This window comes from Dermacentor andersoni, chromosome 1 (genome assembly GCF_023375885.2).
Source record: "Dermacentor andersoni chromosome 1, qqDerAnde1_hic_scaffold, whole genome shotgun sequence".
NCBI lineage: Eukaryota > Metazoa > Arthropoda > Arachnida > Ixodida > Ixodidae > Dermacentor > Dermacentor andersoni.
The window spans coordinates 203,183,991-203,198,214 of NC_092814.1; the positions used below are offsets into that span (position 1 = coordinate 203,183,991).

The following is a 14,224-nucleotide window of genomic DNA, read 5'->3' on the forward strand; positions in this document are numbered from 1 at the left end:
TATTTCCATTTCAATGAGAACAACATATATACGATGCGTAGAGGTGATGAGTTTTTCGACGCATCGCGTGTGTAGATAAATGCTTAATAGAATAAGTTTGCCGGCAGCCAAACCATTTGGTACGCAAGAAGTGCCCAATCGTATGTTGTGTCCGAGTTGCCTGGTCACGCGCGCTCTTTTGTCGCTAACCGCGGGTCAATAATCCACTGTGCGACTATTAACAGGAAGGACCGTGGCTGATATCCTCTGCTTGCCAAAATTCTTGCAGCGTAGCACACATTTGCACCACCCGCATGGGAGTGCTTCGCTCTAGGATACGACGGCGTATTTCGACGCCTTTATGGATTCCGAGAGGAAAATAAAGAAAACATCGTGGAGCTAAATTTGACTTTTGAAAGTGCACGCCTTCGCGCATACTAATAGCACGACTCGGTAGCTGCGGATTACATACGAGTTTCCTTCTTCGTGCAGAAGACCGTGTCGCCCTTCACCTTTTAAAGCGACAGAGGCTGAGTGTAAGCGACCCGTGTCTTCGCGGTCCTCGTCTGTGCGCACACACACGTAGATGACGGCGCCGAATGATATTTTTTTTAATTATGGGGTTTTACGCGCCAAAACCACTTTCTGATTATGAGGCACGCCGTAGTGGAGGACTCCGAAAATTTCGACCACCTGGGGTTCTTTAACGTGCACCTAAATCTAAGTACCCACGAGTGTTTTCGCATTTCACCCCCATCGAAATGCGGCCGCCGTGGCCGGGATTCGATCCCGCGACCTCGTGCTCAGCAGCCCAACACCATAGCCACTGAGCAACCATGGCGGGTACGGCGCCGTATGATACCGGTGCCGTTTTCCTATCCGGACGTACAATCCCTGCTATTTTAGATTTAGCAATCGAGTTCATTTCTTGTCAGAAAACATTGTGCAAGCAGAACGTCATACAACTTTCACATCAGAGTTAGCCAACGCACTGGACGTTTTCTTTTTATTTTTTGTCGTTGCTGTATATCCTCCTGAGACCCCTAAATATACATTATTATTGCACGTCACTTTCAGTTGCCATCAAAAGTAACTATGAAGTAATTACGCAACGTTTACGGCCAGGATGATGAAGTCAGATGCATGCAGAACTGTAGGGACGTGGTTTAACCTTATTGTTTACATCAGCTTTCGAGGAAGTCGTCAACAATTCGATCTAAATGGCTGCGTCGTTGCAAACGACGAAAATCGACCGTGAAGCGCGTTTCAAACACCGCGAGGTGCCATAAAAATTGAGGACGTATCATCAAATGCAGTCTTTACTACAGCAAAACATGAGGAGATGGTTTCTTTGTCCACTTACATGGATATCTCGCTTCTGGCATCTAACCGTGGTATTTAAAAAAAAATGTGTTGTTCAAGTTCGCAACATATCAGTATATGTAATAAGAACCGAATAAAAAAGTGATTATGCAACTGAAAAATTGCCGCGCGACTGGTCGCTGGAGGAACTTCGCAAGTATTCGCGGTTTTCTTTCACACTCGGAAAAACATTTTTATGCAGTTCGTATTTGGCAACAGAAAGGTGTATCGGGAGTTTTTCATGTTGCCCTACGATTTTCTCATTGACACTTTTCATCTAATTATAATATTTGAGAAGTTTCTTAATTGATTGAGACTAATAATCTAATTAGGTGGAATGCAAGAAATAATCTGAGTATCTCCAAGCGACGGCAAACAACATTAACTTGGTACTGTCCAGTCCAGCATTTGCATATATCTACAGTTTGGCTCAAGTTACGCGGGACACCCCATACAAGCGGTAATTTTGAGTTTCAAAGTGTTGCCAGGTTTCGGACGCATTTTAGAAGAATATAAGGTTTTAGGTTTGTTCGCCATATACAACGAACAGAAAGACATATGCGCCTGTGGCATAAAATACCTGTGAGAGATCCAGCGCGTATGATAAACGCATCGATAACCCGAAAATCCTTAAACTGGCACATTTTAAGCCGATAATTAAGCGTCTACCGTTCTATTTACTTTAAAACGTGGAGCCTAAATTCGGCGGAATAGGACAGATAGATCGGTGTTGTTGCAATCGGCTTCATCTAAAAAGAGTTCCGTGCTCTGATTCAAGATCATCCCGCGTGCACGCGTGCGTGCAGGACGTAAGTGCGACGCAGGGCAGCAGAACGTGTAACGGTTATTTTATACACGCCGGTGTATACGCTACATGGCTGACGCTTGCGATCTGGCGTGCTCAATCTTTGCTTCTGGCTATACGCACACATCGCTGGGCCTGTCAGTGGTTGGGGCTCCTTCCTCTCGCGCTGCCCAATGCCCCGTATAGCATGGGAAGCATGCGATCGGATGAGTTGTGCTCGCGGATTTATTCTCCGCGCGCGCACCTAATGGACCGGCGTGAGATCGGTCATCTTGGTAAATAAGCCGTCAGCTATTCCTTTTTTTATTTATTTCTCGCTTTCGGCTTGCCGCGAGGAAGAATATTTCGCTTCCATCTGGGTGGCGATATAGGCGGCTGCACAGCCCTTCTCGGAGGAAGATATACGCTGATGCCACGCAGGTTACATTCGAGATCCGTGACGCAGCACGCGGGCCAAATAGCCGAGCTCGCTTTACAGGGACCGGCGCGAAGACAAACTGCCAGGGCGCCGGTCCCTCCTTCGGGCCATGGCTGCCGTTACGTGGCGCATGCGTGGGGGCCATCGCAAGAATTTGGCTGTTTAACCGTGCCTCCCCCCTCCCGCCCCCCTTTTCTCCAGGAACGCACGAGGAGGAGGAGCTTTTCCCGTGGCAGCCCGGGTCAAACGGCCCACGACTGCAGCGCGAGCTGCCGGTGAGCGGCCTTCGCCTGACCCTGTTGGCAAGGTGGCGCGCGTATATATATGCAGCAGAGGAGACGCACCTGCTGCCGTATTTACAGCCGCACAACGTGCGCCGCAGACCTGATGAGAACAGCTCGGGCAACAGGTCGCTGCACCGAAATTCCCGCGGAGCCGCGCGCGAGAAGTTTGTGCAAGCACGGACGGAAGAAAAAAGAGTGAAAAAGTTGTGGATTCGTGGCGGCAGTTCGACCTACATGACGCTACGGCTTGACCTGCTGGCGCACGCGTGCACTGCGGATATGCCGAGCGATGTGGAAACGCCCCCGCGTCGATCGACGCCGATCGACGCCGCGTCCACCACTGCCTGATATGCGCGAGGGCGATCTTTAGCTGCTCGCGTTGACCTTCGAGTCGCGCGGGAAGGTTATCGACGCCATCTGGGGCGGGCGCATGCCTGGAGAAGAATGCCGCAGAATAATGCGGTTTATGCATCTCGCTGAAGCGAACGCGCACACAACGAGCGATAACCCTCGGCCGCAAGAACATTAACATTGGGTGATTAGCGCTTACCCTACATGGTCACCTGACCGATCGGTGATATCAGAGGACGATTGAATAGGACTGGTACGGGCAAGCGCTAGCATATACACTCCCGCACTTCAGTATGTACAGCTTCCACAGCTTCCACAGCGTCCAATTTCTTCTCCGTTCTAAGCACACAAAGTTTTGTACTCATGCGTGATTAGAGCTAAATTGTCACTCACGGGCATACACAACGCGATTACTCGCCTGTGTATAGAGAAGTGCCGAGCTATTCTAAGATACAACCTGAGTTTCGGTGAATCACATTCGTAAAGAAGCAGGTAACTACCCTATAGACTAGTGTAAGGGCCGCACCCGGGTAAAGGCCGCATCCCCAATTTGGCAGCCTAAAATTTGGAAAAGAAAATTACAACGGAGAAGCGATCGCGTTCAGTGCCCCGATGCCGAGCACACGCTCCGGTGAATTTTTGCGCGCTGCGTAGTTCCGTGTGTCGCTACTAGATGGCGAGAGCTGCGTGGTAATCATGTACGCAGCTCTGATGCAATGGTACATTCGGGGATCCGGGGTGCGCACAAGTCGCCAGCTACGCCGGCACCATTTTGACCAAGAGGTGCGGTACCGTGTAAGAGCCGCACCTCGTCAAAATTGTGAAAAAATGTGCGGCCCTTACACGAGTCTGTAGGGTATATATAGCAAGAGCGACGGCAACCTTGAAAAGAAGAATCGACAGACACGGCGTTATCAACAAAGATTGGCTATATGGACATTATACCGAGCCCACAGGCGCCACTGTCTCTCCCCCCTTTCGCTCTCTTTCTCTCCCCCTCCTCCCTACACCTTCCCACTATGCAGGTAGCCAATCGGAACTACCTCTGGTTAAGCTCCCTGCCTTTCTATGCATAATTTTTCTCTCTCTCTCTTTCTCGTTAGGCGCGTGATAAACTTGCAAAAGCGCGTTACGAACGGGGCACAGGCAAAAAACGTGTACAAGAAGCACGGCTCGCAAGCTGCAACGCCACTCGTAACAAAAACGGTAATTATCAAACTGCCAGAGGTGACATCCTGCTAGACGTGTGCCAGCAGCGTCTATACTGTATTGCTTGCGTCAAGCCGGTTCCGCATGTGATTTACGGGCGATGTTCTCACGCGTTGCGCTCATTGATGCAGTGAGTCAAGAAAAACCTGAGCAGTGGACCCTTCCGAACGCAACGAAATGCGCCAGCGCAACCTAGTGTTCGCGGCGATCGTCCTCATCCCCTTTAACACGACTACTTAAAGATGCCAGTCATAAGACCCCTTGCTTCCGGACACATAAAAACCACCGTTGCACGTTCCTATTCTTCGACTGCCATTTGGAGGTGTAAGCACAACGCGCGCGCGAAATACGCGCATTGTATAGTAGCAAATGCGGAATACGGGTGCTGAGGCTTGCAGATTTGCGAACGTGCGTCGAGGGACGTGAGCTGCGCGCTTTGGAAAAAAAAAAAAGAAAATAGCAGGCAAGCGGGACAGACTCGATCTGCCTCTCTCGGTAGCCCGCCGGACAGAACACGTACGCGCACTTCCTGCAGCAGGCATGCGCTCGTGCTGCTTTGCCCATTCGAACTTGATTGGTTTGATCGCGCTTACGACTTCTTTTTGCAACTATTTTCTTCTATGAGTCGGCTCCTGTACTGGCCGTTGTGGGCCCACGCTCGTGGTGGTGGGCTCTCTATGCCGTCTCCCATCGAGAAATATATGTGCGCCTGCCTCAATAGCGCCGCTAATACACTGCCTAATATTGATTGATCCGTAATGCATGCCTTTGCTGAGGACGTAGGGAGGATGACTCAGAGACTCGAAGCGTTTTATCTTCATTTCGTGAAAGAAGGAAAGAAAAGAAATATTTTAAATATCAACGCAGTGGCGACTGTTTCTCGCATGTAAGGAGAATGTCGATGTGAAAGGCTGTCTTAGAAACGTTTTGAAACACTATTTGCTTTTCTAAGCCTTTCGAAGTCTTTTCCTTTATGTGCCATCGTTGAACGTTAAAACCATCGCTATCGATCTTCCTTTATTATGCGGGAAAGTAGAGCATGTTCACAAACGCACACGCAAAAAAAAAAAATAATAATAATAATAAAAAACCCCGTCGACAATGAGACATAGCCAAAACTTATATTACACAGACGCCAGTCATAATGCCGAAAGGCCCCCAATGTCAGCAAACCAGCAGTACACGGTACGTAGTGCAGTGGATTTCGACGTTTCAACGCCTGGAAACGCTCAATCGCTGGTGACAATCCTTGTCGTAGCGGAAAGAACACATAAATATGAGTCGCTTATCATCCTAAGATACACCTAAGGCGCCAGTACAGACGTCCAAGATAGCGACCTGCCATTACACGCATGCACGAAGTTGCAAATGTAATACATGCGTGCAACATCCATTTGTGCACGCACGTTATCCAATGGGTTCCAGGCCGTCAAGGATTGCGAGCAAGGCGGAGAGGTGCCTCAGAATGCTTGGTCAGACACGAGCGATGGAGCATCGCAGGCGTTGCACGTGCCGTAGAAGCTCGCCTCTGGACACCAGTACATTTGCAACTATGTGAGGAGAGACCTGAGACGATGCACTTTCTAGGATAAGCAACCCTCGCTCACTGCGCATCGATGGCCTCGACTTTGGCAGCCCTGATGCGATCACTTCGCATACGAGAGTTTATAGGTCATGCATTTCTTCTGAACCTGACTTCCGCCGTTTATAGTGTCCGTGTGGGAACACATGATAGACGATGCACCAGCGGAACTGTGTGAAGCTGCAAGTTGCGCTTCTGCACCCGAAAGGAGCAAGAAGGGTAACAAATGTTCTCCAGAGAAAGAGAGAGAGAGAGAGAGATAATATGAGAACCATGTTATGGGGGCGTGCTAAGCAATTAGTATTCCGATGACACTAAAGGAGGTGTACCAATTAAGCAGAAAAATAAGAACAAAGATAAGCGTAAAGAATGCCCCCTTCCCCGTCACATTTCCTACCTCTTGGCGCGCTCCACTTCAGAAGGTGAAAAAAGCGTGGAAACAAACCCACACTGCAGAAATTGAGCCAGGACACGCGATATGGACATTTACGGTGAGAAGCCGCGGAGCAGCCTTCATCAATTCGTGCTTCAATCGAGATTCCGTATACGACGTTCTTATTCGTGATCGTTTCCATTTTTCTCTGCAATAGTACTCAAGGTTATGCAATTCTGAGTGCACGAGTAGCACTTTTTCCCCCTCCTCTTCTCGCGGCTGCTCCACGATAGAGCGACCGCACGGACAGCTGCTGCAAAGCAGCTGTCCGGGCGTCAGAGCTGCACGCTCTGTTGGCCAATTTTGCGGAACCCGTCTTTCTCTCTCCATTAAGCTGCTTTTAGGAAGAATATAAAAAAGAAAGCAAACGAAAGGAGAAAAATGAGATACCGTACTACTCTTTATTTTTTTTTTAACTGAGAAGTGAAGGCGCGTTATACACATTCATCTCGAGAGGTCGCATTTTCTGCGGTTGATTTCGGCAAAAGAAGAAAAAGAAGAAAGAAAATACGCTTCAAAGGGTTGCACTCTTTTCTTTTTCTATTCCTACATTTTCCTCTCTTCAACGTAACGTCCCCGAGCGCCCCGGCAACTTTGCACGCGGCGCATGCCTGGCCCTGCGTGTCTCGTTTACCCTTCCGTGTTCAGTCCTTCCGGCCAAAAAGTAATGCGCAGAGAAAGAACGAAATAAGAAACAGAGAAGAAGAGGCAAAAGAAGTCGAGCGGCGGAAGTTCGCCGCATCCTGTCCTTTTGACACTCCGGGATTTTCGGTGCTGCTCTCACAGATTATTTTTCTAAATGCTACTACTGGCTGGCATAAGAACACACATTTCGTGCCAGAACACGAACGGGCACGGAGTCACAGCTCCACGGGTCAGTCACTCTGCGGATATATATATATATATATTTTTTTTTTTTGCTTGGGTGAGTGACAACGAAGGAGAACGCCTCGGCTTGTTTAAAAGGTGTACCACAAAATGAATTGGTGCATCGCGGTAGAGAATCTGTCACCAAGGCGGTTCAGAAGTAATTTACTTGTGAACAGCCCGAGTGGGAACATGAGTCGGAGGTAGTGTTTGTGTGGGCGCACCTTTCGGCGGGGCCCTGCACTGAAGCGCCCCGTGAACTCTCGTTGCTCCAGTGTCCCAGAGGTTGAGAGGGACATTGTTCTTTACCCTGCTCAACTTCAGAGCTCCAAGCATGCGAGGTGGCCCCACGACTAATTTGGCCACACAATCGGAAGGGCTTCTAAACTTTCTACAAGGACTGTATCATTGTGCTGACTTCATAGGTGTTGTAACAACACCAGCACGTGGCCTTTTATCTTTCCGGCACTCCCTCGTGCGCTAACCGTTCGCGTCTTTGGCGAGTCGCAGGTACGGAGTGCAATCATTGGGGTCTGATGGCACATTCAACTAGTCGTTTGAAAGCGGCACTCTCAGAGCACTCATGATGGTCGTGTAAAAGGACAACAAGGTTGTATTAAATGAACAAAGGACTTTGTTACCGTTATTACGGCTTGACGAACACTATAGGAGCGCGCTTGTTGTCAAGATAAAGGTTAGTTACTCTGTTAAACGACATTCGAAGTTTCGCAGTAGTGAAATGTGCCATGAGTGATCATGAGCTTCGGCTTCATACGATAGTGTTGACATCATTCGGAAATTACCGCCATGCTGCTACCATTCAAACGCTACCGTGACAGTCATTGCCCTGTGCCCCCTGTGCTGTTTATTCTGTTGTGCGACGCTCTGTCCATTAGCTTACGCGTGGCGGTAATATCAAACGGCAGCGGCATAGAGTTGACCATATGTTGAAAGGTAATAGAATCGTATAAAGCCACATGCCTTAGCGTCGTTAACAGGCTTTTCGAGGCCTGTATCCGCAGCCTTCACATCACGCCACTGAGCACGATGAACACGAAGGGGCCGGGAAATAGAATTAGATTTCGTTCTTGGTTCACTAGCACAGCAGCATTGGGGGAATGAGTGAGAAGTTTGTTCAAAAGGGGAGTGAAACTTCGATAAAATAGGACCAGGTGCATTCGTCGTTAATTTTGCCTTACGCGTCATCTCCATGGTTGAAGCATAAGGTAGGCTTCTTAGAAGTAAAACTAAACAATGGCGGGACCTCAACCCGATAACATAACTTGCTGAGTAACGGACACCGGTGCTTTTCCTGTCTCTCTACATGTCACAAAACATAGAAACTGCACAAACAAAAAAAAGTTGAAATTACCTACATCATACGGATAAGTCATACTACCTCCCTAAAGATAATAAACAAAGTGGCGTTTAACGTCGCTAAACTGCCACAGTGGGTTATGAGGGATGCCGATATGCGGGGCTCCGGATTAATTTTCACCACCATGGAGTTCTTTAAGGTGCACCCAATGCACGGCACACCGGCGCTTCTTTTTTTTTTTTTTGCATTTCGCCTCCATTGGAAAGGGCCGTCGAGACCGGGTTCGAACCCGCGACCTCGTGTTCAGCAGCACAACGCCTATCCACGGAGCTACCACGGCAGGTTTGCCTTATACATGACTCCTTCTGTGACTCACAAGTTATGTAGGCCAGTAGTACTAGCACTCAGGTTGACAGAAAGTCCGATTACAGCTCCCCTGTACAAACAATCAGGTAACGAACTTGGCTACCGCGAAGTGCACCATAAATTGGACGATTGTGACTCCACGAACCCTCCAGAGCGTCGAATGCTAAACTGATAGTTAAACATACGACGTGCAGAACTCGCGGCCCTTGTTCCACCAACAAAACGCGTCTGTTTTCATCGCTCCGTGTACATTGATCTTGCTGCCCGGCCGTGAAGAATGAAACAGCATTGACAACGCCCGCGGGCGGGCTGCTCGAGGGGAGTAAAAAGCTTCCTCGATTCTGGCCAGCATCAGGCTTGGCGTGGCCCTCTTGTTGCACGCATGGACAATGGCTCATCCGATAGCCATTCCTTGCCACTCGCCGCTAACGGAGTGCTTCTGCATGAACTTCAGATCAGTTCTCGAAAATGAATTTTGTTGAAATCCAGGCTCTGCGTGGGAAACAATTTAGTCTAAAGATATTCCCTAAATCAAACTAAGTTCGACGACATCGGTCTTCCAAATCAGGAAGCATTTAAGCGCCACAAAAATTCACAATACGTATTGACGCACTGACAATTCGTTGGCATATTGTTTGCTGTATTAATATTTTCGCGACGTTCAAAAGGTAGCAAAGGTTCAATACGTGCACAATGAACTGTGCCATAAACAAAATTGTGTTATGCGTGGGTAAGACTTTATACCGCGAACTACTCGGTAGCGCGGTTTGTATTCAGCTAATCTAACAGTACTACTTCTCACCATCTACTTTAACAAATGTGCAATCACGTTGTCCAGTGAAACGCAAAATACACTGCATAAAGCAAAATCGAAGCTTCTTATAGTTTTCTTTTAGCTCATAGCAATATAAGTAAATGAAAAAACAAGAACACGCGTCTTCTCTCTTAATTAGACCGAGATAACATTGAGCTTCTTCAGCTAGCCTGTAACTTCAACGGTGGCCAATGGCTCATCCCACCACAACACCAGTGGTATCCCAGTTCCCAGCAACGTGTCACACACCCTTCGTCAAAGGTTCACAGCCCACTGAACGAGTGACAAAAGCTCTCTCGGCATCCGGACCACGGCGGCTGCAATTCCGGTGGGTACGCAATGATGAAACGCTCGCGTACTGAACGTTTGCAGCGGGAGGACAGATAACACGGGGTAATCGCAATCAATCCGGAGCTCCCAACTACGCGTCGTCCACTCGTAGCCCGGTTGCAGCTTTAGCGGGCAACTCGATTAAGTGAAGAGTTGCCACAGCGCTATGTGATTGTCCTTTCGTGGCACTTTTCAAGAGAGAAAGATCAGCTCTCTATCTATAGAACGTTGAAGCACCGAAAATTAGGCATATCCTCCGGTACGCGGCCTCCAACGGAGAAATGCTGTCCTGCGTGTTGCGGCTCATAGGGCCCATAATTGTCATTTCAGGCCGGAACACTAAAAGGGGCAAAGTACTGACTACGCCTGGCGGCGCCAAAGGCAACTATGCCAACGACAACGTTTTGCCGTTGTTTGATGTGTCTGCACGCGAGTGGCTGCACGTAAGAACACTCCAGCAGTGAGCATACTAGTCAGCAAGCCAGGCACACGCACCGGCATCTAGAGAGCGCATGCGCTTCTAAATCTCTTCCGCGCCTCCATTTTCAGTGCCATCTCTCTCTATGTGTCTGCTCTTCTATTATTCTTGAAAACCACACGACTAAAGGATAACTTGTGCTGTGTTTTCGTGTGATCACCGTGTATATAATTATCTCACGCAGCATTTAGAATATCGTGTCAGGCCGTCAGCCAGGCAAAGATCACCTTTTCATTAAAGACAGCATCTGTCCCTTCCACACTTTCATACAAAAAAATAGCTGCTCCATCGTTTAGGCTATCAGGACGTCACACATATGAGCAGCGCTTCAGTGCTTAATGACAATGTCCTTCGGACAGATTTAGGGCACTTAGACGACAGGCCTTTCACATAATAGAAAACCTTCAGACTGTGGCCTCGTGCGTCTGCGATGTATGAAGCCACAAAAGCGCTGCTACGGTTGTTGAAAAGCACCAGCCTCAATGACCGCTTGTGATTGACGATGAACGCTTGACTGCGTGTGTACAGTGCAAAGTGTGAACTCCTCTCCTCCTAATTTTTAGTCCCCTTTCCCTCTTCCCCAGTGCAGGGTAGTGAACTGGGCTCAGCTTGGTTAACCTTCCTGTCCTTCCCTTATGACCTCTCTCTCTCTCTCTCTCTCTCTCTCTAGCTCTCTTTGTACCGTACACGTGAATACCTGGTACACAAAGCCTCAAGGTCAAGCAAGTCAGAGGCGCTACACTTGCTCGCCCTCGAAGCTTAACGCATGAACTCGCCGATTGTCGTTGCGCGTGGGTCCTGCAGTCGCTGCAGGCAACCAGGGATCGTACGGGATGTCCACGAGGCCGAATAAAAGTCGCGGCTTTCAATAGGCGTTTCTTATCTATCAATGAGAGGCTATATTGACATATACTCTCTAAAATGCACTATACATCGTCTGTGCGCTGGAGACCGTACATTTTTCCACTGCCCTTAACACAGAGTAGGCAAGCCAGCGATGAGTGGTTTGAACAATCGGCAATTGATGGACGAGCCACGTGACTGCCTATTCTGGCTTGAGCAGGACGACAAGCTACCTCAGGCGGACATCGGCAACACTTTATGGACTTTCATACAGCCGTTCCGATTAACGCTTCCAGCTGTAGTGTACAACGTGCATATTTTTTTTTCGCCTAGCAGAAGCCGAAGTTGCCACGAAATTTGCTAAAGCTATCGAGCGATCGAATTCAGTCTCTGTGGACAAAAGTTAAAAAGACATGCTATGTGGGTAAAAGCAGGCATTCACCTGTGCATCTATCCTCCTGAGACCCGGGATGTATTTGGGTGCACAGATTTTTCCCAAACTTTCAGAATAGGTCAGTAGGGTTATGAAGGTGAAAAGTGTTAAAGGTTTTTTCAATAGCCCTGATAGTTTCAGCACAGCGCGATGTCCAATATATTGGACACTGGGATGCTACCCGGTCTTTTTTGACCCAGCGCGCACGTAATGACGTACCCCAGATATTGCGCTCAAACTCGCGTGCAAAAACATTTTAATAACTCGAAAGAAAAAGTAGTGAATGAAGTACATAAAAAAGAGCATTCCTCTGCTCAACAAAAATTTTTCTCTTGTGTTCACTTCCTGTGGGTATTTTCAAAACACCTTTTTTTCCTTAGTGATGCAGAAGAAGAGCCGAGATTTGGTGCAAAAGAACTTTGTTTTCATGTCGCAGCCCTGTAGTCTGCAACGGGCAGCGTTTGCAGTGTCTGCCTGCATTGAGCAGTGGGTAGCGCTCTTTTCTTGGGGTTCTCGAGGAGACAGTCGAGCCTGCTTTGATGGCGGATGCCACTCGGCTTCGTTCTCACTCTCCGTTTCACCCTGCTTCCCTTGAGCCACAAGAGTCTCAGCAACAGATTGGCGGAACTGCATATATTTGAGTATTTCTTTCCGCTATTTCTTTAGGGAGCGTATGTCCCGCGTGTACTGCACCCAGGAGTTGCTGAGGGCAATGTCGAAGAGGTGAAAGAAGGCTCTGATTGTCCACTTGTTAACGCGTGTTAACGCGACAAGGCAGAGCGAATGATAAGTTACTACAGTAACTTATCATTCGGTCTGCCTTGTCGACACCACCCATCTTGACGTTGTACATGCGCACATCTGATTGGGGGATATCGATATGTATTTTTTTCTCTTACGAGACCGCCTGCCACAGCTTCCTTGCGGGTCCTAGCCATAGACGGAAAAAAGAAAAGTTATCGACTTAATTCATCAGACACGCGAGGCCGGTCCCCCAAAGAAAAAAAAGAGACGCGATTTCGTCGACAAGCCGCTAAATGCCAACAGTACTCGCCTGCTTTTCATAACAAGGCCATTGCAAAAGCGCGGTCAAAATAACCGGGTTGAGTCCTAGCGTCCAACGTAATGGACACGCGAAATCAAAGGAAGCGTAAAAAGTAAGCGCGCGAACAGTTTAAATTTCGTATTCCGCGCGTACGCTGTTGTATTAACTTTAATATAAAATCAAAGCTATGCCTTGAAAGCTGGCAGAAATACGAGAAATAGTGCTTACTTCTCCGGCAGCTGCCGTAAAACGCCGCGCTGCTGAATGCCGCCATTGTGGAACTGTTTCGGTGGGAATTTGTACGATGTATTTTCATAAATGCTGCATAGATGGCGCAAGCAGGCGTCCAATAAGTTGGACAGCGCGGTTTTAGGACGATGAAAGCCTTGTCACAGGAGTACTGTCTCACTTCTGAATGTCCAATATATTGGACAAATTCCCATAGCGGGGTCTCAGGAGGCTATATATCCATACATACCATAGATCACTGCTGGACTTCATTGAACACAAGGAACTATACCATAGCATGCTTCACTCGTTTTATGAAAAACTTTCGATTAAGAAAAATGACGTTCAGGCAATCTCATCACGCTTCTACCAACCAACCTAAAGCTCAAACAACACTTTAAACGGCAGTATACATATGACTACGCAAGCGCTGAGCTCCATCCTATATAGTAGCAGCGTTTCAGCAAGGCCTCGATCAAGACCAGTCTGTTTATCGGAACATCGGACCCAGGTTGAAGTTCCCCATCCTTGTGTTCCCGGAGTTCTCACCAATTTACGGCCTTCCACTGCCCTTTACATTACCGTGTAGAACCGAAATTGCCAAACGCAGATTGACAAATTAAAGTTGTTACTAATTTACCTTGCGTCTGCCTCTACTTTCGTCCTTTCTATAATTTACGCTGGCCTCCTATATAACAGAAAATTGGGGCTCAAAGGTCCAACCAAATGCTTGAAACTTAAAAAAAAAAGCCATTTTATGAGTCTCCCTCTGTGGTGGCCTCGTAGCCGTTGCCGCTTCTTCCTCGCGCGCGTGCGCACATACATCACGTGGCTGCCAGAGGGAACGAGAACTCACCTGCTGATGCGGCAGGGGCCACGTACAGGCCACCAGAAGGAAGAACAGCAGGCACAGCGATCGGGGCATTGCTTCTCCTCCCTGCGCCAACAGGAAATATCTATGTTATGCTATATTCAGTTTTCTCCATGCGATAAAAAGTAGTGAGCACTGTTCACTGGTGCTAAAATCTCCATTACTATCCAATGAATAAAGGAATTATGTGGCTTTGCGTGCCAAGAAC

General features: G+C 48.2%; 1 protein-coding gene across 1 annotated transcript in view; it reads right to left on the bottom strand.

Annotated features, from left to right (window-relative positions):
* LOC126546912 (uncharacterized) overlaps positions 1–14,224 on the bottom strand; it is a 73,693-nt gene that overhangs the window by 5,288 nt on the left and 54,181 nt on the right. Inside the window, exon 2 of the mRNA XM_050194631.3 lies at positions 14,002–14,082. Coding sequence (XP_050050588.2) covers positions 14,002–14,070 — 69 coding nt within the window. The 5' untranslated portion in view covers positions 14,071–14,082. The remainder of the gene's footprint in view (positions 1–14,001; positions 14,083–14,224) is intronic.